The 27,896-nt window shown below is 34.1% G+C and overlaps 3 protein-coding genes across 13 annotated transcripts; 2 read left to right on the top strand and 1 right to left on the bottom strand.

Moving 5' to 3' along the window:
- Nucleotides 1–1,462: 1,462 nt before the first annotated feature.
- Nucleotides 1,463–10,962, bottom strand: LOC8270839 (dual specificity protein kinase splB). Of its 5 annotated transcripts, none has more exons than XR_001535353.3 (10): nucleotides 10,598–10,951; nucleotides 7,066–10,480; nucleotides 6,893–6,979; nucleotides 5,664–5,816; nucleotides 4,624–4,787; nucleotides 4,389–4,536; nucleotides 4,065–4,187; nucleotides 3,895–3,982; nucleotides 1,774–2,045; nucleotides 1,463–1,741 (listed from the first exon to the last, which is right to left on the bottom strand). XR_001535353.3 is itself a non-coding variant. In XM_015720461.3 (10 exons), the coding sequence occupies exons 3-10, from the start codon at nucleotides 10,084–10,086 to the stop codon at nucleotides 1,840–1,842; spliced, it is 3,990 nt and encodes a 1,329-aa protein (XP_015575947.2). In that variant the 5' UTR covers nucleotides 10,087–10,480; nucleotides 10,598–10,635; nucleotides 10,746–10,951; the 3' UTR covers nucleotides 1,463–1,839. The 5 variants fall into 5 exon arrangements, 4 of the variants coding, with proteins under 4 accessions (XP_015575947.2, XP_015575946.2, XP_015575948.2 ...); XM_015720461.3 differs by having other exon boundaries at nucleotides 1,463–2,045; nucleotides 10,598–10,635; nucleotides 10,746–10,951; XM_015720460.3 differs by having other exon boundaries at nucleotides 1,463–2,045.
- Nucleotides 10,963–12,374: 1,412 nt separating this feature from the next.
- On the top strand, nucleotides 12,375–27,869 carry LOC8270840 (sterol 3-beta-glucosyltransferase UGT80A2). Of its 3 annotated transcripts, none has more exons than XM_025157702.2 (14): nucleotides 12,383–12,763; nucleotides 14,853–15,037; nucleotides 16,087–16,312; nucleotides 16,829–16,940; nucleotides 17,523–17,693; nucleotides 24,027–24,090; nucleotides 24,245–24,302; nucleotides 24,408–24,585; nucleotides 25,892–26,022; nucleotides 26,640–26,742; nucleotides 26,858–26,934; nucleotides 27,060–27,107; nucleotides 27,187–27,336; nucleotides 27,487–27,869. In XM_025157702.2, exons 2-14 carry the CDS (start codon nucleotides 15,012–15,014, stop codon nucleotides 27,658–27,660), a joined length of 1,518 nt encoding a protein of 505 aa, XP_025013470.1. In that variant the 5' UTR covers nucleotides 12,383–12,763; nucleotides 14,853–15,011; the 3' UTR covers nucleotides 27,661–27,869. The 3 variants fall into 3 exon arrangements, with proteins under 3 accessions (XP_025013471.2, XP_025013470.1, XP_002521125.1); XM_002521079.4 differs by having other exon boundaries at nucleotides 12,385–12,763; nucleotides 16,070–16,312; XM_025157703.2 differs by lacking the exons at nucleotides 24,027–24,090; nucleotides 24,245–24,302; nucleotides 24,408–24,585; ... (4 more) ...; nucleotides 27,187–27,336; nucleotides 27,487–27,869 and adding an exon at nucleotides 22,046–22,826 and having other exon boundaries at nucleotides 12,375–12,763; nucleotides 16,070–16,312.
- On the top strand, nucleotides 20,316–21,702 carry LOC112535176. Of its 5 annotated transcripts, XR_007216603.1 has the most exons (3): nucleotides 20,316–21,068; nucleotides 21,203–21,270; nucleotides 21,383–21,702. XR_007216603.1 is itself a non-coding variant. In XM_025157705.2 (2 exons), the coding sequence occupies exons 1-2, from the start codon at nucleotides 20,567–20,569 to the stop codon at nucleotides 21,415–21,417; spliced, it is 537 nt and encodes a 178-aa protein (XP_025013473.1). In that variant the 5' UTR covers nucleotides 20,316–20,566; the 3' UTR covers nucleotides 21,418–21,702. The 5 variants fall into 5 exon arrangements, 4 of the variants coding, with proteins under 4 accessions (XP_025013473.1, XP_048232430.1, XP_025013472.1 ...); XM_025157705.2 differs by lacking the exon at nucleotides 21,203–21,270; XM_048376473.1 differs by lacking the exon at nucleotides 21,203–21,270 and having other exon boundaries at nucleotides 20,316–21,146.
- Nucleotides 27,870–27,896: the final 27 nt, after the last annotated feature.

The raw sequence follows: 27,896 nt of genomic DNA, 5'->3' as shown, positions 1-27,896 counted from the left end.
GATCATTTTCCAATATTAATACAAATTTAATTATATTATTAAATATACATAATAATAATTTAATAAAAACTATAATTAACAACATATTGGATATATATCAATTATAATTATATAAATTAACATTAAGAATATAATTAGAAATAAAAATATTTAATTAAAAATATTTACTAATTAATACATTAAATAGCTATTTATCCATATATTATATGACTTTGTCATATATATTTGATAGTTTTGAGACGAATTATGCTATTCATTGACAAAATATGGATCTAATTAACTATATGGAAATGAATTTTATTAAACCAGAATAAAAGTTAGAAAGATGTGATGGAAATAAGTGGAAAAACATTTTTTTTTTTTTCCATGATAGATTTTGTGGGAAAACATGTATATGCATGTGACTTGAGTTTTCTTTGTTTTGGGCTTTGCCTTTCTTTTTGAAAAAAGAAAAAAGAAAGATAAAAGAAGAAGAAAAAGTAATTGAGAAAATGAAGATGTCTTTTCCAAGAAACAATGGAAACTTGAAAAGTACCTATATGGGAATTCTCTCATGGTCAAGGTCAACTATAATTAATTAAATTACAAAAATATGGTAAGTGAGGGTCAACCATTATTGTTGGAGACTGCCTCACTTTCACATTGTGTTTGTGGAATGGGTTACCGTTTTATAAAAATCTGGCCGATTATAATACTATAAATTATAACGGATATTACCCATTATTATTATTATTATTATTATAAATAATTTTGATTTAAAACGTTAGAATTATTTTTTATTTTAGAAAGAAGTATAGTGTAAAATTTTAACTAACAACATATTCACATATAAAAATTGAATCACTTACAAGTCAAAATTTCCATCATTCATATTTCCACCATATCTAATAATTATAAATTTTATTTCATATTTTTCTTTTCTTAATTTTACATTTTCCCTTATTCATAATTAATTATATATTTTGAATTACTTTCGAATAGATATTTTATTATAGATGATACTGAAATTAAATACTTTTGACACATTGTAATTTTATATATTAAAAAATGGCACAGTATGAAGACCTATTAAAAATAATGCCAGAAACACCCACAAAAAGGATCTTGTCTTTCATTTAATAAGACCCTCTTGCAATATTTTTTTTTTCCAAAGAAATCATGCCATTCATGTTAATGAGATAATCTTTTCTTTTCTTTTTCTTTCTGGGTAACACAATTTTTGGGGTTCTTCTAGGAAAAAATATCTTTCTCAATTTGCTAACATTAGTTGACATCGTGTTATAAAACCAATTTTCTATATTTAATCTCTTTTGCACATAATTATTGAAGAACAAGGATGCAAGCAAACTCCTCATCAAAATGACATACCAAAAAAAGAAGTAAAGTTGACATCGACCAATTAAAGTTATCATAAGAAGAACATAACTTTCTGTAAAAGAAATGGATTTGAAAGCCTAAGAAGTGAAGCAGATGAACCAAAGCACACTTCTATTTTTTATCTTCTCTTTCTTTTATGAGTGTATATACACATATATTCGTTGAGTTTTCTAGCCATAAAAAATACTATTTGGAGATCCTAAAATTCTGTCTTTTATCATTTACTTGTACTTTTTTCTTTTTCTTCTTTTTACAAAAGAATAAACAAATGAAGATATTTCACTACCAAAGGCAAGAAAACACAACTAACATTAAGCTATAAACAATACTCATGCTCACCCTCAAAAGTGTTCATCCTCTATACCAAGGGCTTTCAAAAGTGTTCATCCTCTATACCAAGGGCTTCTATACAAGATACTTGCCGATCTTGGTGCAGATAGAAACAGGCACTGCTTTGCCTATTCATGAGAGTTGTTTTGCCTTCATCTGTCTTGGCTGAATATTATGTCCCTTTGCCTGTAGGGACATAGTTCTAAGCCTATTTGTTACCTCGGTAAATGATGGTCGAGAATCAGGGTCCGGTGACCAGCACTGTTCCATTAGCTTCCTCCACTCAGGATCACAGCTATCTGGAATGGGAGGTCGAAGAGTGTTTTTCACGATCCCACCTTCATTATTATTCAACAAGGAAACCAGAAATAGATTAATAATCAATCAAATGAATAAACGAGTTAAAAAACTACCATAAGGAAGGGTAAAAAATGAAAACAAAATTAACAGAAAACAGAAACAAACTAAGAACGAATATCAGTAGATTTAGGACTGAAATCATGCTTTGGCTGCTGGCTAACAGTTTCATTCATGTACGAATCAAAGGAGAATGATTTGACATGAATATTATTTTCATCTCCAGGGCCAAAGTTGGGTTAAGCAACTCCCCGCAGTGGACTTAGAAGGTTATTAAAATCCTTAGGACTCAGATCAACAAGTTTGATAAATGGTTGATCCTCCTCTCTACTAGTGATAGCAAATTCTTCTCTTTAGAAATTTTAACACAATTCACATCCTAGTGGAACTTCGCCAGTCTTTTACCATCTAGGTTATTCTTATCAAATGGGAGGGGTGGTTGACTATGCTTCCAGCAATAACTCTATCTTTAGCACAACCATACTAACAATTTTGATAGGATTGCATCACCATTCCCACCAGAGAAACTGACCCGGCTGCAGTATATCTAAATTTTATATCAATATTGACACATCTGGAAAACTGACTCATTATCGAACTTAGCGGAAGCCAAGTCCAACTCAATATTTGGAACTTTAAATTGATCCAAAATCACATAATAAATAAAACAAGGTACTCCCATGCTTCTAACTAAAAGAATGTAGATATTTTGCTTATAAGATGCATAATTTGATGAAGCTCACTGTTCCTTAAGACAGTCTGTTGGTCCTTCAAATTTTTACACAAGCTATCAGGTGAGTTCCTCCTTAGATTCATATGCTGAATATGATTGATCTCAAAATTTTAAACTCCTCTTTCTAGATACTTGATTCATGTAAAATTAAACCAAATAGGTAATCCTAACTAGTGGGAAATAAGGCTTAGATGAATTTCACAAGACCAATTTGTTTCATAGCTTATTCTGATATCCTTTAGTATTTTTAGGTTCATGAATTTTGGATGTAGAATCAATTTTAGAACATGTAATGTATGTTGAGAGGACATAATTCTTTACTTTGGGAATAAAGCTTAGATGAGATGAGTTTTCACAAGACCCAATTTGGTTCCCAGCTTACTTTGACATTCCCTGATATTTTTAGGTTCGCAAATTTTGGGTGTAGAATCATTTCTAGGACACGTAATGTATGTCAAGAGGACATTCTTTTTCATGATGCACATTGTATCATGGCCTACAATTGTTTCAAGAAAATATATTATTTATAATGTTTTTCTTTATTGACATCCAAATTTAGTATCTCGAATCTTTTGTCACTTCATTAAGTAATTTCATGCCACACAGTAACTTCATATTTGAAGCTTTTTCAAGCGTTTAATCTATATTTATCTAATAAATATATGTTTTTACAAAGAAATATGTAATAAATGATCAAACTGATAAATAAAATATTCAAGTTTTTAAAATAGTTGCTTATAATCTTAAGTACTCAGAGTTATTAACTTTTACTTCCACAAAAAATATGCAGTATTAGAGGACCAAAAGTAGCTTATATTTAGAAAAAACTAATAAAAAAAAACAGTTTATATACATACAAATAAACATAAGTATATAAACAGTAGCTAAATTTATTTATTATATGCAAAATCCTTTTTTGTGGCAATAAAGATTATAGAGCTTATCATGATGACCCAGAAACAAATCACGAAAATGGTTATTTCTATGAAAATAGTTCCACTGCCATTTTCTCTAACCATCATTTAGGTCCACCACTGCCTTTGTAAATTCTCATTGAGGAATCAGTATTAAGTACCAGGTTGACAGCACATACTTACCAATGATTGCACCACAATGCATATCTGCATAAGGTTCCTCCCCAGTCAAGATCTCCCACAATGAAATTCCAAATGAGAAAACATCAACCTGGCCAACCATTCAGTTGCTTTACTATTAGTTTCCTTCAATTTCACATCAGCAACACATAGAATGACGAGGATCAACTGACCTTCTCCGAAACCCGATTGCTGCTTCCATTCAACAATTCTGGTGCCATCCATGGAAGAGTCCCTCGCACGCCACCAGACACAAGAGTGTTGCGTTTGATTCTTGATAGTCCAAAATCTCCAACCTGGAGAGAGAAAAAGAAAAAACTGACAACTCAGTGCTTTAAATCAGAAAATCCTAATTCCAGAAATTAACAATGTCACTTTCAATAGAATATGTAACACTTTCTAAGGCTAGCCATCCAAAGTCTTCAGCGTCAACATGAAGTATCTGTCTTTTTTGGTCAACTAAAAAGTGAGATCTTAATGGGATTTGGACTGTATACCTTGCATATAGGGCGTTGAGGATCTCTTAGATTTACAAGCAAATTGTCACACTTCAGATCAAAGTGGACAATGTTTTTTGAATGCAAGTACTCCATGCCAAAAGCTGCATCCATGGCAATTATGAGCTTTTTACGCCGATCAAGTGACCTGCATAAAAACACCAGGCTCCATTAAATACACGTGTATAACTAAAGAATAAATAATATTCAGTAAAAAAAATTGATATTGAATTACCTATCCTTCTTGAGTAGAACATGCCTAAGTGATCCATTCACCATATATTCAGTTACAGTTGCTAAGGTTCCTCCAGCCCCATCTGGTACTACCCCATAAAATGCAACCACATTTGGATGATGCAGATTTGAGAGGATCTGTGCTTCTCTCCAAAAGTCTTTTGTCTGGTAGAATCCAAGCATTAACAACACAAAATGGTGACTATAATAATTAGAAAGTGAAAAGCCAGAACCATATAGGAGTATGCTAAAAGTGAAAGTGAACTTCCCTTTATCTTTTCTTGGTTTCTCCTGTTGGGATGCCAGACATGCTGATACTAAATTACTTGCTAAAACAGGTCATAAATAAGTAGTGTCTCTTTAGATGAAACACCAGATGGCTGAACAATGTCCATTGGGTTCCAAACATCAGTTTGATCTTATGGTGATATTGCCTATGTTCCCAAAGTTCTGGCAGCTCAGAATCCTAATAAATTATTTCTCCTCTTTCTCTATTCAAAATTTGTGAACAAGGAACTGACACCATTCAATTTCATATCTTTCTATAGGAATCACTTTTGAATCAGAAGATAGATACTATTTAACAACCATATCTAAAAATATAATCATATTTACAATGACGAAACAGACTAAGATCTTAAAAGAGGAAAAGGGAGGTAGAACAAAGGCAGAGCAAATCATAGCATCAGAAAATAGAAGAATAGTGGACCTAGGAGCAGAACAGTACAAGGAGAATAATTAGGTTAATAAGTTGATCACTATTAATAATTATATTCACCAATTTTCCCTATTAAAGGTTAAATATCATGCAAAGCCTATGTAGCTTGTAATGGAAACCGTATACCTGTTCCATAAATGTGGATACAAACTGTCTTTTGTCTGAATTTATACATATGCCCAAAAACAATTAGTGAACAGACACCAGATTTCTTCTGCAACTCAGCAGCCACCCAAACAGGAAATAAAGATCATGTTCTACACATTGTCATGGGAAAGACAGGGTGGGGAGGCATGATAAGAAAATGTGTTGGAGAAACTTACTAATCGCTCTTGCTCCGATGATCTACCCGAAAAGCAGCTCTTTTTTATTCTTTTTATGGCAACATCAGTTCCCCGCCATTTTCCATGGTAGACAGTGCCATACGTACCAGATCCTAATTCTTTTAGTTCTTCAAGATCAGCATTCTTAATAATCTGTATAGCCACTGGAAACTTCAGTTGCCAATAGAAACTAACTCTAAAAACAACAGAGAAACATAACATATATTTCCACAATTTTTCATCACAAGAAATTCTAAATCATGAAAAATGCAGCAAACTAGGAATTCAAACTTCAATCAACTCAGAGGTCTTAACTAAACAGCACAAGCATTATTGCTAGGCCATCCAACCAAATAAAACTTGCATGCGTATGGAGAACTCAAATCTTACTGCTGCATTTTGTAATACATAACAACCAGGGCTTTGAACTGACAGCCATCTTAACTTATTAAGGATAATAATATGAACCATAATAAGAATTGAAATGCACGTGTGGCCCAGAAAATTCAGAAGCATTTAGGATAGGAAATAGAATGACTAGAATCTTGTCAGTTAATAGGGCTCCACAAATGCACCAAGGGAAGTTGCAAGCAGAGCTTCTAATCACCCAGTAAGATATAGCTCAGATAAAGTAAGCCCCTAGACAGTTTATGGATGAAACATTATATACCTGAACGCTCAACCAGTGAGAAAAACACAAGAGGACACCTAATCACTCGGTTTTGGTAATAGCTGTCGCAAATTAGCAGGCAGAATAAAAACTGATAATTTCTATGTAATCACTCAGAATAAACAGCAAAGACATAAAACTTGCAACTTGGGTTGAGTTTCAGAATCTCCTGCTTAGTCAACAACATTGAGTTTAGAATTGGGGCAGCATGAATACGAGATTATTGAAGTGAAATTTTAAATCATTGTGGTTTTCTCTGTCAATTCAATCGATTAATCAATACTAGTGACTTCTGTAGGACGATATTGCTCAACATTATTGGAGTTATACTGCTGCTAAAAACTTAGGTTACTAAGATGCAACTGTAATTGACAATCACTAGAACAGATTACTCCGTCAATAGAATTGGCATCTGTACTCTGGTGATGGGAGAAAATTAAAACTACACAAGTGTTAATTGTTGCAGAATGAGACAAAACAAAACATATATCTGCAGCTAATACATCACAATAGAAAACCAGCAATCACACCCAAACATCTTTAAATGGTTGGACAAAACCTGCAAGCCATAGATGCTGGCTTCCATTTCAGCTATCACTGCATCACTAATGGAATTATCTTTATCTCCATTTTCATCATTTATATCCTACAAACAAAACCACACGGCATATTAGACCTATAAATGAAATCATAAAAGAAAACAAAAAAGAGATATGCAATAGCTATTTTTACATCGAAATCAGTTTCTGGCATGAGACTTTCAGATATTGATGCAGTAGGAAATATAAAATCACTGCTGGTTAGATTGGCAATATGTGGGCAAACATGTGGCACAATGCACTCCAACTCTGTCGCACTAGGAGACATGTCGTTGATGGTTGGATCAGTACCATGCATAGCAACATGTGGCATGACGCTACCTGCATCGAGTGCTGTAGGGGATATAAAATCACAGCTGTGTGGGCTGGCAACACGTGGAAAAACTGCATGGGAAGATTGACCAATATGAGGCACATCACTAGTCACAGCTTCCACAATGACCAATGGCTCCAGCTGATTCTGAATGTTATTTTTACTTGGTGCATTTGTTTGAGCCAACATAATATCCAGAACATTTGTATTTTCACAGGAAGATCCTCTAAAACCACATTTCTCAACCCTCAAATGAGGGTAACTTCCATGGTCATCAAGAGGATAAACCTTTCCCTCATATGAAGCATCATTTGCAGCATTATTTGCTGAAGCATCAAGGTCACTTAAAGGCAAGCTTTTATTTGGACCAGAGTCATCAAGAACAGCAGATGGATATGATTTCGAGGAGCTTATTAATGTGGACTCTTTATTGCTAATATCGTTTTGATTTTCAAGAGGTTGAACTTGGGTTGGTTCAGGGAAAAATGGATTGCTAGATGACCCAGATATAAGATCAACTGAAGAATCTTCACCTCGAGAACGTAATTTGGTATTTTGAAATAACTCCACAACTTCAGGAATGCTGGCCCTTGGGATGTTGCTTTCTTGTTCTCGATTCACTTTTCCGCTCAAACTACCATATTGATCATTGGCAGTCCTCTGATCCTTCGCATGGTAGTTCTGGGGGTGATTTATGAGAATGTTTACAGAAGGTCTGAAATCAAAGGCCGAGGATGCAGAGAGCTTATCCTCAGAGATGTTCATACTCTGCCCCAAAGTATCAACAGCAGATGATCTTGTGTTGCAGTTGACATAAGGCAATATGTTCATGTATTCCACACCAGCCAATGATTTCTCCTCACAAGGCTTTTCACCTTGATTCAAAAGAAAATTACTTTTGTCAATTGTATTCATCGTATCCAACCCCAAAACATTTTCCTTGCATTTATTTGAAATTTGGCTTTGGTCACCAGCGTTGGTTGTAACTTTCTCAGTAGGGTCATTCCTTCTTGCTGATTTTGGGGATGAAGAGAAATCCAGCAAATCCAGCCTACGCTGCGAATCAGTAGCTTCAATGTCTACTAACTTACCTTGAAGAGTAGGATTGACAAAATTAATATTCTCTTGAAGTTGCACTGACTTTTCTTGTGAAGAATTTGAGACTAGTGAACATAACTGTGTCTTGGAAAAGTTCAAGGGGGACGAAGGGCTCATTCCCTCTTGAGAACAGTAAGCCGACAACCCTCCATGTTCTTGCAGCTTTGAGTCAGAAAAAGCATGTGGCATTCCATGATGAGAATAGATGGTGTCTACAGATCCTGACGACAGACCCATGGGATCTTCTGGTCCGAGAGGCTTCTCAGAGTGGAACATCCTTCCCCTAATCATAGGCTTCTCACAAAATGAACTGTTAAAACTGACTTCACTCTGATGAAAAACTGAAGCGGTTGCTACAAGTTCTGTGCCAAGGTTATGGTTGTGGGATTGCATTTGTGGTTGGTCTGGCTGAACAATTTCATCATTGTTGCAAGGATGATGATGATTCATCAAAGCCATCAGCCCCTGGCAGGGCTGTTTGTAAAAAGCAGTCTTGTCACAATTCTCAGGTGGTAACAGAGCAGTAGAGAAAGAACTACTGCTCTCCGTACTGGAGCTATCGGCATGAAATTTTACATGAGCATTCTTGGAATCTCGATGCTGCAAAGTAAGTGGAGAAATAGGAGGAGACTGATGCATATTGAGAGATTCATTTGAAAATTTATTAAAATGAAAAGCATTAAAACCACTCTTATTCTCCCAAGTCGGGGCTGAACATTGCCCACCAGAACTTTTCCGAGGACTAGGATCTAAGATACCATTTACAGCAACAACATACTGGTAGTTGGGGCTGTCCTGCTGGATAGTTGTTCCATCAAAAGATGAAGATGTATCAGATTCACTCAAAGGAATCAAGAATATTCGAAGTCTTTGAGAACCGTCAAGCCTTTCAAGCCCATAGTATTCCTCTATCATATTTTGAAGGTCTTCGTCAGAAGACACAGATATAAGAGAATCAAGATCCTCACCAGGAAGCTGATACTTGATGGAGTGAGGCTGGGTGCAAATACCTTTAGTTTTCTTGACAAGTTCTTCCCACGTGACATTCTTAGAAATGGATATGATACGGGTCTCTCCCCCAACATATCTGAGCTTTCCATCACTTGGCCTTGGCAAGATTTTGCCCCCAGAACTACAAAGGAACTTCATCTTTCCAGGTTGAGATCTATCAGAAACATTTGTAGCATCAGATTTAGCAGAACAAGGGGATTCCAGTACATTAACTGCTGAAGCAGATGTACCCAAACCAGCTCTTCTATCACTATCCAAATTGCCAAAACCCTTCCCCGATCTATGTACAGTATCATTATCCTCCATTTTCAGTTTATTCAACTTATCAACATAGAACCCACTTTCAGTCTCCTTCAAAGACCCTTTTGCAGACACAAAGTCAGAAAAATCATCCGTACATTCAGAATCCATTCTCCTCAAGCCAAGTATATTAGCAAGATCTTCATACCCTCGCTGATGATTTCGATCATTATGGTTACGCCCAATTCCATTCTCAAAAGTTTGAACTGTACCAATCAAAGGCGAAACACCTCCGGTGGCAACACGGTCCTGGAGAAACTCCATGGAAAATTCTTCGCCTGTCTGCATAGATAAATTACGTACATTTTTTCCTGTCTTGGGAACAAAAGATGCCAATTCTTGTTGCTGTTGAATCCATTGACTTGAAGGAGATGGACTAGGTGCCTCGCCTGTCGTCAGATCAGACAACTTCTTTGACATATTTATCTGCATAATTTCATTCTCATGTCTCTTTTTGGCCCTCTCCCAACAAGAAAATCAAGCACTACAAGAGCAAACCAGCTTCTTGTCTCCAATCAAATCCAACTTTCTCCAATCACCAAGCATATATACCACAATTCCTAACTTCACAATCAAACCAATCAATCTCTGCAATCTCAATTAAATCGAACAAATTTATACACACCTCCAAAAAAAGCTCAATTCTCCTTGTTCTTTTTTTTGCTTCCAGAATTCAATATATACAATGAACAACTCCTTTATTTGTCACATTCACAATCGCAATAAGAACAGATATCACAGATCCAAAAGGCAAATTACTTTTTACGAGAAAAATCAATGATCATGAAACCGCACGATGTCGTAATAACATTATGTACATAAGAACCTAAGCAGATCAAATGAAACAAAACAAAGCTAGTATCAATAAACAAATTGCGCAATTAAAAAAGATAAAAGGAAAGTTAGCAAAACGAAATGCATATAGATAAAAACAAAAGCAAACCTGCTTATTACTTTCTGTATCTTTGTCTATCTGGTGAGCTGTTGCCATTGGTGATTGTACAATTGAAATAATATTAAATGATTGGCCAGGATTCTAACATGGAAAGGGAAAAGGGAAATGAAGGAGAAGAGGAAAGAGCGTGGCTTACAACATCAAAATGGCCCGGACATGGAGATTGAGATTGGAGGGAGCGCGACATCTCCGAGAAATCAGCCGCATCGTGACGATATTAATTTTAAAACCCTCTTTTAAAAAAAATAAAAATAAAATTGTAACTGAATTATAAATTATAAATTTTTGTTGTTTTCTCCCAAAAAATAAAAATTCTATTCGTTATTTGTTATTGTCTTTCCTATGTGAACTGGAATCTGAATTTACTACGCTCTCAAATATTCAAGCTAGAGAATGATTTCAAATTAATAAATTACTATAATAATATTAAAATTCATTTTCACCATCGAACTTAGTGTTAGCTTCAATTTGGCTTTTTTTACTTTTGTGGGCAATTAGACTTTTTGTCTTTTAATGTGTTGTAAAATTCAATTTAATTTTTAATGTACGTTTGATTTAGTAATCTAACTTTTTATGCTGACTTGATTTACTCTATTTAATAGCATTTTAATTTAATTTATTTGATCATTTGATTAAATTTATATATTAAATTTCAGTTATGAATTTTTAATTTTTAATTACTAAATTGAATGAATAAAGAAATTAATTTTAATAATAGTGTTGTTCATGTGCTAATAGTAGTAATTGTTTCATTTTTTGAATTTTATTCTTTTATAGTAATTGATGGGAAAATGTGTATTTCAGTATATACAATTGGTTTACATGAATTATATTTTGTATAACGCGTATATATAATAATATGGAAATGTAAAGAAACAGTTATGATGACATTAGATTATAAAACAGTATTTATGTTTTTCTTTCTCGAGACAATATTGTGGTTGTTTGTTTTTACGATATTGATGCTAGTGAAGAGAGAATAGTGGCGGCAGTGGTTAGTCTTTTATGAGTTTAATTAATTAACATAGAATTTAGAAATACTAATATTTGTTATTTTAGTTTTAATATATAAAAAATTAAAAAAAAATCAATTTAATCCCAAACTTATTGATTATGTTCAATTTGGCCCATTTATGCCCTTTTATTAAGTTATTATATCATGTTATTTTTTTAGAAATTACTAATTAAATCCATTTAAATATTCTAAAAAGCTGAATTGATAATAAAAGTAAAAGAAATTAATAAATGCACTAATTATAAATTAAATCATAAATTGTATACTTTTTAATAATTTTATTTAATTATTTTAAAATTTTAAAATAAATATTATTTTGTTAATTTAGAAATATTTTTTTAAATATTTTACAGTAAAAAAACAATATAAAAAATCGATCATATTTATTAAAAGATAATAATTATAAATTAATAAAAATAATTTATCATAGACTCAAAATAATAATTATTAAAAATTATATATATATATATATTATTTTTATATTTTATATTTAAATATAATAATTTTTATTAACTTATTAAATCTTTATACATTAAAAAATTTACTTTTTATATTTTTTATTATAATTATATTAAAAAATAAATTAAAAATATTTATATTATTTTAAAATTTTAAAATAATTGATTAAAATTATTAAAAAGTGAAACGGTGACTAGGTTAAAAATCTATATGAAAGTGCCAAAAAAGTCCCCGAACCAGACAGTTGTACACGTGTCCAGTACTGGAATCCAGCAGTGTGCCGTTTTACAGACCCGTCACCCACTCCATCGAACGTGCCTTTTTCGTGTTATCCTCCCAAAATTATTTTTTTAAAAAGATTTCTCCCAGAACCTTCCACTTTCCTGGAATCCAAACACACATGGTATACACTCGCTCTTTTCTCTAAAAAGTTGTGCAGATCCAGGTAAAAGCACCGGCAAAGCTAGCATCATTATCGGAGGCAGCAGCAGCGATGGCGGAGGAGAATCGCCGGAGCTCCTCTTCTGCTTCTTCATCATCGAGTTACGGCGAAGCTTCGGTGAGGATCGAGCAGGAAATTGGCGCTGGAACTAGTAGTGACGGAAAAGAGTTGGAGACTAAAGCTGTTGTTGCTACTAGTAGTTCAGTTAATAATAATGGATGTACTGATACTTCTTCAGGTTTTTTTCTTTTCCAAATTTTGCTTCTATCAAATTAGAATTCAGTTGATTTTGACTTTGTTTCTTGCTTATCTAACTGCTTCATCTATAATTCTAGCATTTTACCGTCTTATTTTATATTATTGTATTTGCGTGTTTATAGTAATTGAAGTTTTTTTTTTTTCTTTTTAATTACCTGTTAAACTTGTAATGCTAACGATTTATACAATGCGCTATAAAAGCGGATATTCGGCCATACACTTTGTATTGGTGATTTTCTATTTAATTCTTTTTCAATTTTCTCAAATTCGTTTAATCTTATTAATTTTACCCTACATTATAGTCCTATGTAGTGAATTAGACTGGAATATATATATATATATATATATATATATATATATATATATATATATATATATATAAAACTTGTAAAACTAGCTTACTAAATGAAAGATGGTTTTATTCATTTTCAATATTTGATAACGACAAATATTATCTTCTCCTTTACAAAGAAAACGATACACATGCACACTAGAATAAATCCGATACTCTTTTCCTGATAGAACACGAAAAGAAAAAAGCCCCATCTAAATGCCGTGGTGGCAGTACACCTTGCTAGGATAGTAGGAGACTTGTTCAAGTTCCCACACCCCTCTCCCTATTAACATTTAACAATAAACCACTAACATTATCTTTAGTAAAAGAGAAAAAGGAAAGAAGACCAATAAGAAAAAGTTTTAGGTTCACTAAGTCAACTCAACTAAGCGTTAATTCCAAAGTTAACTGGGTTTGCTATATGGATTCTCTTTCTTGACTCCAAATGATTTCGGGCTACATCTTTAGAAAGATGCAGAGCTAATTTTATTTTTAATCGGATGAAAAAATTGTACTTATCGCCAATTTTTGGGCTATCTTTGTTTCCCCTTGCTAAATTGGAAAAAATTGTTCCTAATTTATAGTTTGGGCTAAATTGGTAAAATTAAAACAATTGTATGAAAAAATGTGAGAAGTTCAGGATTTCTTTTGATAGCCCTTTAAGTTATGCTAATATGTCTATATTAACATATATTGTATTTTCCTTTTCTGGAATTTCTCATAAATGATACAAATGATTGAAGAGGGAGACGTGGTAAAACTAGATATCCCTACGCAAATGCAGAAAGCATGGGTCAAACAGGTTTCTTAAATTGTTGGTCCGTCCAAGCGTCTTTGTTCAAGTGGGATTAATGGAAATAGCTATCTACTGGATTGCGGATTGCCCTTTTTCTTGTCCTTTTTATCTCCTCATGGGCTAGCATTATCTGTAACATGTTGACACATGTTCACTATATTGACATGTCAAGGGTAGCCACTTCTTTCATCTATGATTTACCCTTTCAAACTAAGGACCAGTCCTTATGGTTTTAAGATTCACAACTTAAGCAATTGAAGTACTTTGTACTACTAGGAGTCTATGAGAAACTTCTCTTGTACTGAAAAAAAAAAGAAGCATCTTTGCTTTGGACCAAACTAGTTTGGAATTCCAGTATGGACTCTATTATGATTTTCCTACCGCATTCTCCACTAAACTTTTTCTATTAGTGAACTTTGTATGAGATAGGCCTGTTGAGAATGAAACATGACAAATGTAGTTCAAGTTTTGTTTTTCTCTTGGCATTTGATCAGGTTTAGCTGACAGCTGAGTGAAGCCTTACATGCTCTGTATTGTTTATATATCTATATAATTTGGATTAGTAATATAAATTTTTGGTTATGCAGAGTGTCATAAGGACACTTGATAAAAAGTTGTTCCTAATTGGAATGTGAGAGGAGTAGGACATTTGATGATCCTCCTTTTTTTTCTTCTTTTTTCTCCTCTCCTCCTTCCTATCACAATTGTTGACTAGAGATTTTATTCTTTCGATTAAGTTCATGTTGTGAGTTAATTTTAGTCCATCTTGACATTACTAAATTAGGTACATGATTAAAGTTAAGATCTCAATTTCCTAACCTTTGATGGCTCCATACTGATGACATTCAAGAAATTTTGATTCTCAGTTCTTTTTAAGTTTACTAGATTTTTGACATGCAGGGTTAAATTTATAATATAATGTGACGTGTCTTTCTTTAGGAACTTTTGGAAGGGATGCAACTAAATTAAACACGTCAAAGGCTGAAATGCCTGGTGCTAACAAATTAGAACCTACTTCTAGCGGGCTTAAGCTGGAAAGATCTAAAACAGAGAGGCAAAGACCTAATATACTTGCTGAAGAGGCAGCACAGATTTTTGATGACAAGATTCCAGTCCAGCAGAAGGTATTACTGTTCAATAACGAAATTACTATTTCCTTTGAATTTTGAATTATCTGTAAAGCTATCAGTCCGCTTGATTCTATTGTACTAGTTTATTAATAAGCTTCAGTGCATAAGCTTAAACTTGATCTATTGATGGTCAAACATGTGCTTTGGTTTATTGTTTCCGTATGAACTAGATTCTGGGATCTGAATAATGCCGTGGTGAAACGATTATGCCTAGTTGATTTAGTTTTGCCATAATGTTTTGATTATATATGCAGCAATACCGTGAATATCAGTGGATGGTTCAACTTCATTTCGGATATGTATGAAGACCTTTACAGCCAGCCATTGAATGGGATGAATATATTCCTATACGTTTTACCAATCTTTTAACTTCAATTTAGATTTTTTGGGAGCCCTTCTGTGCTAGCAATATAGCAGTCCATCCTTGTTTGTTTGTTTGAAAACAAATTTTATTTGATGGTGTGACAATTTCTTGTTAAGGGGAGAGCTTATCACTTTGAGCTTACTGACATATTCATGAAGTTGCATTGTTTACTAGCTAAGAAAGCTATGTAATGTATGAAGGGCTCCTGGGTCTTATTCTTGGTAAAATCATGGAAAGCATAATTTCTGGTTTTATTTATGCTACCCACTTGCTCCCACCTTCACATTCTTGTTGTCGAGAAAGGTTTCTTGATACGCATGAGTGACTATTTGAAGAGTACTTTGCTTCAATTTCATATCCTTTCTTCCTGTTATATAATAACTATTATATACATTCTACCCTTGGCATACATGTGCTGAGAATGCTCTGCATGTATTGCTCCTTGTTATCACTACTTATTCTGTTGCTGTTTTCTTGCTTATGTATGTGGGTGTAGCTGTTGTTATCATCACTATCAACAAGGCTGCTGTACTTTGTATTACAACATAATCTCTTTCTGTTTATGTGCTTGGCATTTTTATCATCTAATCTGTTGAGTTTAAAAGAATAGCTACTTTGATAATGCAACCGTGTCTTTATTTGGTTTTATTAAAACTGTGCAGCTTAAATTGTTGAACAGAATAGCTACTGTCAAAGATGATGGAACTGTAGAATTTGATGTTCCAGGAGATGTTGCACCCCAAGCTCTCAGTGCTGGATCTGATGATGTATACAATGCATTTGTTGATGATGAGCCTGTTGATGCAACAGACCTTCAATATATACCACCACTGCAAATAGTAATGCTTATAGTTGGGACACGTGGAGATGTGCAGCCATTTATAGCCATTGGCAAACGCCTGCAGGTTAATTTGTACTGCTTTTACTTTTCTTTTTTGTTTCTTTTACTCCTCTTCCTCTCTAATTTGCTGTCCACAAAGAACTGCTTGAACTTGTGATTGGTCATTTACGTGCTCTTTTTTCTTATGCTGTTTAATTAGGTAGGACTTAGGAGGTTAGTTTCCCCTAAAAACTTTGTAACATTTCTTTGGATAACTGTCTGTTATGGTTGCAGATAAACCGTTCTCTAATTTTTTTAATTATTTTATTTAGAGCACCGACACCTTCGCATTTAGTTGCATTGTCTCATGTTTGTCCTGAAAAGTGGTTAACGAAAACTTTTGGCTTATTGCTTATTTGTGTAAGCAAAAGGGATTCAAGCTTGAACTTGTATTTTTTGGGACTGCACTAATTGAATTTAAGTTATTTACTGATTCATGTGAAGAAATGAAATAAATATTTGGTTAAATTCTTGTTTTTGTGGCTTTTGAGACTTTATGTTTAAAATTTTTTCATTTATTTATGAGAAAATCTGTATGCAGGATTATGGGCATCGGGTTAGACTAGCAACTCATTCAAATTTCAAAGAGTTTGTCTTGACTGCAGGATTGGAGTTTTTCCCCTTAGGCGGAGATCCGAAAGTTCTTGCTGGCTGTATGTACCATTGTACTTAGGAGGATCAATTATCTAAAACTATTTACAGTCATCTTTCATTTTATGCATGATTGGAAAGCATTACTTGAAAAATGGTTTTTATGATATTTGCATCAATTGATACTTCTAGTTCAAATTTGTAGTGAATTTATTATAACATCGATATGAGTATATAATTTCCTTGTATAGGTTTCTACTTATGCAGTAATATACTTGCCTAAGATGAATTTCCCTGTATTATTGATAAGGGGATATGCAATTGCATCCATTTAAATATTTTCTATGAAATAGGCGTATTTTTTTTATAACAGAAGTTCCAGCTGAAAATTTTTTTAGCTTTTGTTTTGAAATATTGGTCTCTTTAAGAACGAGCAATCTACCCCTATACTGTTTTGGATAAAATTTTGATTGCAAATTGCTTTGGCAACATATAAGAATCTATAAAATCTCACTTGTTATTATGAGCAATTGAGCGTGCTTGGTTAGAGCATTGTGCTTATTTGTATCATGTATATGCTAAGTGGCTGTTATGGGTTTCATCACTAATTTTTGTTGTTGTTTGTGTTGCTTTCTTTTACGCAGACATGGTTAAGAACAAAGGCTTCTTGCCCTCAGGGCCGTCAGAGATACCGACTCAAAGAAATCAGTTGAAAGATATTATAAACTCTTTGCTTCCTGCTTGTAAGGAACCTGATATGGATTCTGGCATCCCTTTTAAGGCAGATGCAATAATAGCTAATCCTCCAGCATACGGTTAGACTCCATAACTTTGAAGATTGGATCGTCTATGTTGATTATGTTGTGATTAGGTGCAACAAACAACAATGTGCACATGTTTATGTTCATAAATATTTGCAATCAATCTTGACCAAATAATTTAAGCAAATGTGGTTCTTTCTCTTATTAGGAGAAATATGATTTACCCCATCAGGTTTGACACATTATACTAGTCTCCCCCTAACATTCTAAAAATATTTTAAGATTTAATATTTTGTTAAATTAAAAAATATATTTTTTGATTTAAAGAATTGAACATAATATTCAATTTTCTAAATAGAAAAATATTTTCTAAATTTGACAAATGAACATAAAATCTCCAATTTCCTATTGAAAATGAAAACTCAAATTTTCTTAGCAAACTATAGCTAGAAAATAGAAAATTGTTTTCTATAGATAGACAATCCAAAGTGTGACAACTTGGTGTGAAGACCTCGGAGCGAAAGAGAGAATTCGAGTTATTTTTCTACTGCAAAGTAACTTTTCTAGGATGTTTCCGAAATTCAACGAGGTGGGGAGTAAATGATGAGGCAAGAGTAAGATGCCTGAATAAGGTGCGACTCCTGGTAGGATTCTAAGGTGTCAATCCTCTAGAGTATAGGGGTGCAAGAATGAATTCTACTGCATATCAAAATGAGGAGGATGTGACTGGGCCGCATGTGTAAAAGTTGTATCCAGTCACATAACTTTTGATAGTTTGGTTATAGAGTTGCAAAGTACTTTAAGGTCAAATGTACTTGATTTGAGGAGATTCTAGCCTTCGGATATGACCTTTTGAGAAGTCCTCCAACTTACCAAATAACAAACTTCTGAGGCTTGGGGACCTAAACTCGATAATTTCTCATATGCTTTTTGGAGCATAATCTCTTCAGTAAATGCGTGGTTCAAGGACAAACCACACATAAGTTAGTGGGTCCATGACACCGTGGCCTAGAAAACTGCTTAGACAAAAGTGGAGAATTAAAGTCGGGATAAGTGTAAGATATCTGGACAAGGAGTGAGTCCTGCTAGGCTTCTAGGATGGTAGACCTTTAGAGTATGCGAATACAGGAACGAAATGGATCGGACATCAAAATGAAGAGAAAGTGAGATTGGGCCATATGCATAAGAGTTGTATCCAATTACATGAGGTGACTTATGATAGTTTGGTTGTGAAAGAACTTGAAGGTTAAACATGTTGATTCCAAGAAAGTTCCATGATGGTGACCTTTTAGAAAGCCCTTTAACTTATCAAAGTGACAAAAGCGTGAGGCTCGAGGGCTCTAAGCAACAATTTTCTCAAGGTGATTTGTATCAAGTTGTCACATCAAGTATAATTTTATACGAATTAAGTAGAATTAGGACATAGTTTATGGACTAAAACTTTTTATGGAATGGTGTTAAAACATACTCTATGTGTTACAATTTACCAATGAAAGGTAAAGTGATTTTAGTGTAGATAATCTGCTTGTTAGAGAGGTTCCACAAAGTGCATTTAGATATGTGTTTTACAATAAGATGAATGAACTTTGGAAGATGTTAACCATAGAACAACAACAGGATAGTGAAATGGAGAAGTGCAATAGTTGTTTATAAAAATCGCCTAGTTGAATAGAAAATTTTATGAGATTGTGAATTAGATTGGCTATGATGTATGATAGCAAATGTCAGGTGGTGAAGGAAACATATAATAGATTGGAGTGAAGGAAATTAAGATATTAAGATAGATGTGAAGAAAATTACAAGGATAGATTGGGTAAAAATTAATACATTTGTGGAAATGTAGAAGTATCCGTGTTATGCGAAGTTTGAGAGGAGATTTGATATAGTTTTGTTGTGCTTTGTAGACTAGCAAATTCAATAGTATAGAAGGTCGAGTACAATGAAGTTGTAAGAGATGAAAAAGTTAGGGACAAACCTAAGATGACATGAAGGGAAATAGTGAGGAAGGATCTAGCAGTCCTAGATCTTTATGAAGACTTGGGTTTGAATTAGGTGGAATGGAGAAAAGGGATTTGTATAACCAAATTCAACTAATTTGTGATGAAGGCTTAATTGAGTTTTAGTGAGATGGCATATATTTCACTTAGCATATATAGCTGTATACCTATTTAGGAATTATAGTTGTAATATTTCTTTATTTATTTCCTGTAATTATTCCTATATAGTTGACTTACCTTTCCTGTAATTATTCCTATATAGTTGATTACCTTAAATAGGTCTAGGTATCTTGTATAAATACCTTGAGATATATGGAATAAACATAAGAGTGTTTTTCAATCAATTGTTATTTTGGTATCAGAGCAAAAGAAAAAAATTCCCGCTGCCTTCTTTTGTTCAAACCCTAGCCGTCATCTAACTGCAGTCTTTTTTCCGCTGCCTTCTTTTGTTCAAACCCTAGCCGTCATCTAGCTGCAATGTCTACTAAAACTAGCAACAACGAGATTCCTGATAGTAAGAAACTCTCGACGATGACCATTCATGAGACCTCTTCTCCAATCCATATTAAATTGGGTGGTTCTAATTATCGTGTTTGGTCAAAGATTTTAGAGATGCATATTGCTGGCAGGAAGAAGAAGGGTTATATTACTGGAAGAAAGGTTGCACCTATAGAAGATGATCCGGGCTATGATGAATGGGAAGCTGAAGATGCCCTTGTCAAGTCTTGGCTTATTAATTCCATGACTGATAATCTGATGTCGCACTTTGTTCAGTGTGGGACATCTAAAGAAGTTTGGGATGCGGCTAAGAGGAGCTATCTTGATGTTTCTGACTCTTCCCAAGTATATGAACTGATGAAGAGGTCATTTCAATTGCGTTAGGGTGGTCGACCTCTCCCAGAATATTTCAATGAGTTAAATTCAATTTTCATGGAGCTTGATTATCGTAGCCCCAATGACATGACATGTGCTGCTGATATTGAAAAACAAAGGAAGCGTATTGCAGAGGATCGCATCTATATGTTTCTTGCAGGTCTTGATCACAGTTTGGATCAAGTTAGCAGTCGTGTTTTGGCTACCTCCCCTTTACCAAGCTTGGAAAAAACCTACTTTTTAGTTCGTCGTGAAGTGCAGAGACAAGTCACCATGGGAACAGAAAATCATTTTGAGGCTTCAGCTCTAATGATCCAAAAGAGCACCTCTCAGGTGACTCCTTCTGTTCCTGTGAATTCTACTGCTTCCAATTCTCACTTCTGCACTCATTGCAATAGTACCAGGCATACAGTAGATGTTTGTTGGAAGAAGCATGGCTATTCGGAGTGGTATAAACTTAAACAAGCTGAGAAGAAAAATAAGAAATATACTCAGATTGTTGTTCCTGACACTTCTCCACCTTCTGCTTCTCATGTCTTTCAAGTGTCTCCTCAACAAGGTAATTCTAGTCTGACATATGTTTCTACTGCTTCTAACACTTGGGTTATTGATTCAGGGGCTACTGACCATATGACTAGTAATTCTTCTATACTTTCCTCTCTAATGTCTTCTTCACCTGTTAAGTCTGTACAGGTTGCTAATGGGACTTCTATGCTAATTACAGGAGTTGGGAATGTCTCAATTTCTCCTACATTCTCAATGTCATCTGTCTTACTTGCCCCTCATCTTTCTAATAATCTTCTTTCCATTAGTAAGATTACCAAAAGTCTTAATTGTTCTGCAATATTTGATTCTACTCATTGTGTCTTTCAGGACAAATGTACGAAGATGACGATTGGCATTGGTAAGGAAAGAGGAGGCCTTTATTACTTAGAGGGGGCTACGGAATTTAAATCTGAACCTAGCCATGGTTTTCAAGTAGAAAGAGAGTCGTTTGATAGAGAGAAGATTCTTTTATGGCATTGTCGTTTGGGACATCCATCTTTTCCTTATTTAGAGCGTTTATTTCCTAAATTGTTTCACAATGTTGCTATCTCTAGTCTAAGATGTGAACAATGCATTTATGCTAAAAACCATCGTGTTCCTTTCAAAACCAGTTTCAATAAGAGTTCTATTCCTTTTTCATGTGTTTATACTGATGTGTGGGGTCGTTTTTCTACTCCATCTGCCTCAGGCCATAAATACTTTGTGTCTTTTATTGATGACTGCACTAGAGTGAGCTGGGTATATTTGATGAAATCTAAAAGTGATGTTATACAGGTGATTCCTCAATTTTACAAAATGATTGTCACACAGTTTCATACTCAGGTCCAAGTTTTTCATTCTGATAATGGTCGTGAGTTTGTAAATTGTAAATCAGTCTCTTACCAATTTCTTCCTAGAACATGGCATCCTACACCAAACAACTTGTGCCTACACACCACAACAAAATGTTGATTTATCTAACTCACACTAGGCCTGATTTATCATATGCAGTTAGTGTTGTCAATCAGTTTATGCACAATCCAAGTGATCGACACATGAATGCAGTGAATCGTATTTTGGCTTATCTGAAGTCCTCTCCAGGTAAAGGTATTATGTTCTCCAAACATGGGCACTTGGATATTATGGGTTATACAGACTCTGACTTTGCTGGCTCTAACTTGGATAGAAAGTCTACTTCAGGCTATGTGTCATTCGTTGGAGGTAATCTGGTGACTTGGAGGAGTAAGAAACAGAATGTAGTGTCACTGTCTAGTGCAGAAGCTGAATACCGGGCTCTTCATCATGCAACCACAGAGCTTGCTTGGTTAAAAATTCTCTTAAAAGAACTCGGGTTTGGTCCAAAGAAACCTATGGTACTTTATTGTGATAACACTGCAGCTATTGAGATAGCTAACAATCCGGTTCAACATGATCGAACTAAGCACATTGAAGTTGACAGGAATTATATCAAGGATAACCTAGATTCTGGTATGATAGAGGTTCCTTACATTAAGAGTGCAGATCAGCTGGCCGACATGATGACTCACGCTGTTACTAGTGGCTCATTTTATGCATCATTATCCAAGTTGGGCATGTGTGATATCTATGCACCAACTTGAGGGGGAGACTTAGCATATATAGCTGTATACCTATTTAGGAATTATAGTTGTAATATTTCTCTATTTATTTCCTGTAATTATTCCTATATAGTTGACTACCTTAAATAGGTCTAGGTATCTTGTATAAATACCTTGAGATATATGGAATAAACATAAGAGTGTTTTTAAATCAATTGTTATTTTGCCACTTTTAGTCAGTTGGCTATAATTGCTACTACTTTGAAATCATATGGTCATAATTGATATGGGTTGATTAAACCTGAAAAATTGTGTGAAGGACAAAAACTTTTTTTTTTCTTAAAGTATAAATATCTTTTAGCTTTAAAATTGGGCTAAAGTTCAAAAAATTATCCTATGGTTTAGCGTTTTTTCACTTGAGGAACGAAGATATTTTTTGTATCAAAGGAGTACCACGTATTTTCTATTTTTAATATTTTTATACATATTTATGTCTTTATTATTTTTTACATAGTTTTGCATGTATTTAACTTAAATCATCATTAAATTATGGTTTTTTATAAGCAATGTGGCATCTAAAAGTGCATCATAGAATACATAAATATATTAAAGTTTTAATTAAAAAAGTTATTTTTTGAATTTGATTAAAATTAAAAAAATATCTATTTTAATAATTTGTTTCGAATCATAAAATATTTAATCGGATACTATACTACTTAAAAATATTTATTTTATAAAAAATTTATGTTTCTTTTTATATTTACAATCTAAAAAATGAGAAAAATATTAAATGTACGTAAAAATGCTAAAAAGATAAAACTTATGTTGCTCCTTTAATACAAAAAATTACTTCTGTCTCTCAAGTGTAAAAGCATTAAACCACATGGTAGTTTTTTGAACTTCACCCTTAAAATTATACTCTACCAATCATTAGGTATGATGAAGACGTTGATGCATGAGTACCTTGTGATTCATTTCACCATTTGCATTGATTTGAAAGAAGCATGAAAAATTAGTATGATTTCATATTTAATTTTCCAATAGAAGTTACTCATCTTCTTTAATTTGGTGTTGCTTGCAATATATGATGGTAGAGTTTTGTTGGTTCTTGCCTTAGTCCTTTCCCCCTCTGATGGTTTGGGACTTGGATGTTTGAATCCCAAACCTCTTGTTTAGAGGAGAGAGGTAGCTAACAATTAAATTAAATCGCCTATACTGGCACGAGATGTCTGTAAATGAAAAGAAACAAATCTATAAACAAATCTATAAGTTGTTGGGTAAAATAAACACATAATGTGTTTAAAGTTGGTATATTACTTTAACATGTTATCTCCAATTACTTTGAAGACTTTATTGGATTATAGCAGAATCTCTCTTTCAATATTATATAGCTGACATTGTTATTGCTTTTTTAGGGCATTCTCATGTGGCAGAGGCACTAAAAGTTCCACTTCATGTATTTTTCACGATGCCATGGACGTAAGTCTTGTCTGGGTAATGGAATCTAGCTGAGTCAACTGACATTTTTAATTAGCTTTTGTTTACTTTGTGCTTTCTACTCTGCTATTCAGCTTTAATAATAAATGCCGAGTAATCCTAAACTGCTTTAAGCAAATGCTGTCTTTTCTATCAGGCCAACTAGTGAATTCCCACATCCTTTGTCCCGAGTCAAGCAACCAGCTGGATATCGAGTGAGCCCATTGCTTTTTCTCCTCTCTGACCTTACTATAGCTTTGATTTCTCTGCTAATCCTTGGTTCTTTCCAATCAATATATGGTGATCTGTGATTTCTGTAGCTCTCATATCAAATAGTTGATTCGTTGATTTGGCTTGGAATACGGGACATGATAAATGATGTTAGGAAGAAAAAGCTAAAGCTACGACCTGTGACATATCTTAGTGGTTCACAAGGGTACGATTCTGATATCCCACATGGATACATATGGAGTCCCCACCTTGTCCCTAAACCAAAAGGTGCTTTATATATTTCCTTGTTTAATGTTGAAGGATTTTATAGTAGCGCAAATAATTTGTTTTTCTGATCTTACATTTTGCTAGGCAACAATTTGGAAAATGCTTTCCGACATTATTATAGCTTTACAATCTATCTAGAACTGTTGTCTACTTATATGTCTTTTGTAAATATTCTTGCACAATCTGGGCCTCTTATTTTAAGCAAGAGAATAATTTATTTAGCCTCTTGTCTTGTGATTGCATATTTGCATGAAGAGGGTTGTGATTATCTCAATGGAATAGATATATTAAGGCTATATAGCTTTTGATTCTTGTAAATTTTAAGACTAGGACTTGTCTTGATAGCATGCACCTGGTGTATTTTACACATGTAGGCGTAACCTGCTATAGTGGGTGAACAAAAGATAATCTTTTAACATGTTAGAGTAAGCTATCAAGTTCTGATGGGTTCCCCTCTCATCCTTTCTCATTTTTGTTACCTATTTAGTACGTAGCAGGTAATAGATTCTAGTGGTTAAAATTAAAAGTTTAAAATTTAATGGCTAAATCTAATAGGTGTAAATTAGACCAAGTGCATACTAGAAAAAGCCCAAAAAAGGATGTGCTAAATGTAAGAGGAATAGATAAAATTACTTTTTTCTTTATCGAGTTCTTGGATTTAACAGACAGCTTGATTAGTCTTAAAAAAAAAGAGTCTCTGCCCATTCTGCTACTTAAGTTTCTAGGTATATATATTTTCTTGGTAGGGCAACAAAGAGATGGGGTTCAAGCTCTGCCTAGTTCAAGTGCTTAATATGAGCTGCTTAGAGCTAGATCACAAGTTTGATATGGATTATTTACGAAGTTCTCGCGTATGCCATGAATATTGAGTTTTACTGTTAAATCTGTTGGTTACTATGGATGTATAAAAGAAAAACATTTCAGTCATGAAACTGAATGTCCTCTTTATAAGTTGTTGTTCACAATGGGATAACTAAAACCATACTTAATACTTATAGGAAATCCATAAATAAGTTTGGTGGTGAATTAATTTAGGATTTTTTTTCCAGAAGTCTTTCAGGAGCCCAAACAAGTTAAGTATAGTTTTATAAGTTGTTGTTCACAATGGGATAACTAATACATCACGAGTTCCAAGCTTGGAGATGGTTTTCTTTTATCCATTCACATGCATTTGATCTTAAAGAAGCAGAGTGGCATAACTTTTATATTTAAACAAATTGTACATATTATTTTTGCTAACTTGAGCATGGATTGTTCTTCATGGAAGGATATTAATTTGTGGTCGCATGTGTTGCTCTTTATGCAGATTGGGGGCCAAAGATTGATGTTGTTGGCTTTTGCTTTCTTGATCTAGCATCAAATTATGAGCCTCCAGAGTCACTTGTGAAATGGCTTGAAGCTGGTCCAAAACCTATTTATATTGGTTTTGGAAGCCTTGTGAGTATAAATTCTGGGTCCTCTTTTTAAGAGATTATAAAGTTGTGCATGACTTGTTATGCTTTCTTGGCGCTGCAAAATATTTGGCTGTTTATGGCATGGTGATGTTAAAAGATTCTTGAAGATAATAGACGATGTATTGGATGGCTAAGATATATCTTCTTCCTTTAAAAGTGACATGCTGTAGAGTGGTTATGCTTGAAAGTAAACTTTCAGATGCATTCCTTAGAGCAATTGCTTTATTCTGTGACTCTTAATTCTCACTTGTTTGAAGATAGTAAAATACTGGGGCTTCAATAGGTGATGGTAACTCTATGTCTTAGGAAGGTGGAAAACAAGGGAGGAAAGAAAAATGAGGCTAAAAAACAAAGGTGAAACTGATGTTCCCTCCATCAGGAAGGAGGAAAATATGGTGAGGACTCCATAATTGAGTGTTGAATTTAAGGAGAAAAATAAGGCTCCTTAAATAGTTGAGAACGTTATTTTGTTCCTTCATACTTCCTTGACACTTCTATTGAAAGGATTTTTGCCTCATTTGACTTCGCTCTTGTATGTATTCTCTTTCTAAGAATTTCATGAAATTTTATGTTTATAAATTTTCCTTTTTCTTTTCTCAGCCTGTTCAAGAACCAGAGAAAATGACACAAATAATTGTGCATGCATTGGAACAAACTGGACAGAGGGGAATCATTAACAAAGGCTGGGGTGGCCTGGGTAATTGTAAGTTTGTAGTTCTTTGACAATTTCATCATTTCCTGTTGTATTGTATATTTGCTTATATTTCTATCTCTGTTTCTTTGGTGCTGATATATGGAATGTGATTTTGGTTTCCCAGTGGCAGAACCAAAGGACTTTATATACTTGGTGGATAACTGCCCTCATGACTGGTTATTCTTACAATGCAAGGCAGTGGTAAGGCTTAATTGGTGTTGCACTGTATGCATTGACTCTGTCTTCCTTTCTAATTTCTTTTGGTCTTGTATCTAGTATTTTGACTGCTTGTTCTTATCAGCATGAACTGTCAATTTTGTTTTTAGGTTCATCATGGAGGTGCTGGTACAACAGCTGCTGGTCTTAAAGCTGCAGTAATGGCCATATCTTGTTTCTTATGTAGATTTTGGCACTTCAGTTCCATATCCTCTCCCTGATTATTTCGCAATGCAGTGCCCAACAGCCATTGTGCCGTTCTTTGGTGACCAGCCATTCTGGGGTGAGCGAGTTCATGCCAGAGGAGTAGGTCCTGTTCCCATACCAGTTGACGAGTTCTCACTTCACAAGTTGATTGATGCAATAAAATTCATGCTAGATCCCGAGGTAATATCGGATTTTGTGAAATGTCCAATATTTATAATTTACATGCGATGTCCCAACTAAATATGAGCGGACATTTGACTATGACTGTTAGGGTAGTGGCCTAATGTTAATACTGGTGATGGAAATTAATTGATTGCTCTATGATGCCAGGTGAAGGAGCGGGCGGTTGAGCTTGCCAAGGCCATGGAAAATGAGGACGGGGTAACTGGAGCAGTGAAAGCATTTTTTAAGCACCTCCCTCGTAAAAAGCCCGAGCCAGAGCCAGAGACATCACTGGAACATTCCAGCTTTTTCTCCTTCAGCAGATGTTTTGGTTGTTCCTGACTATCAGCTGGATGGCTTTTGGTCCTGGTGTGATTGCTCATTTATGCATCAGCAGTATAACATGATAAGATTCCTCGGCATTTGTGTCTCTACTAACCGAGATACACTAAGCTCTTTTTTGTGATTGTTCTATAAACTCTGGTTCATACTTCCTAAACTGTAATATTCCCATTCATTGCAGCCGAGCAATAGATGAGCCGCATTTTCGATATTGTGGGTCTTTTTGTTCTAAAACG

The sequence above is a fragment of the Ricinus communis genome, chromosome 7 (genome assembly GCF_019578655.1).
Source record: "Ricinus communis isolate WT05 ecotype wild-type chromosome 7, ASM1957865v1, whole genome shotgun sequence".
Lineage (NCBI taxonomy): Eukaryota > Viridiplantae > Streptophyta > Magnoliopsida > Malpighiales > Euphorbiaceae > Ricinus > Ricinus communis.
This window is presented reverse-complemented; position numbering and strand designations above follow the sequence as displayed.

What these genes read in the sequence shown, in the direction of transcription:
- LOC8270839 (XM_015720460.3), bottom strand. Translation starts at nt 10,086, where the DNA reads ATGCAGATAAATATGTCAAAGAAGTTGTCTGATCTGACGACAGGCGAG. An exon ending in CATCGGAGCAAGAGCGATTA is followed by an intron (nt 4,788 to 5,663) that starts GTAAGTTTCTCC and finishes GGATTCTACCAG; the next exon opens with ACAAAAGACTTTTGGAGAGA. An exon ending in GCATTGTGGTGCAATCATTG is followed by an intron (nt 2,046 to 3,894) that starts GTAAGTATGTGC and finishes ATAATAATGAAG; the next exon opens with GTGGGATCGTGAAAAACACT.
- LOC8270840 (XM_002521079.4), top strand. Translation starts at nt 12,577, where the DNA reads ATGGCGGAGGAGAATCGCCGGAGCTCCTCTTCTGCTTCTTCATCATCG. An exon ending in AGCAACCAGCTGGATATCGA is followed by an intron (nt 24,303 to 24,407) that starts GTGAGCCCATTG and finishes TGATTTCTGTAG; the next exon opens with CTCTCATATCAAATAGTTGA. An exon ending in ATATTGGTTTTGGAAGCCTT is followed by an intron (nt 26,023 to 26,639) that starts GTGAGTATAAAT and finishes TTCTTTTCTCAG; the next exon opens with CCTGTTCAAGAACCAGAGAA.
- LOC112535176 (XM_025157704.2), top strand. Translation starts at nt 20,567, where the DNA reads ATGGAGCTTGATTATCGTAGCCCCAATGACATGACATGTGCTGCTGAT.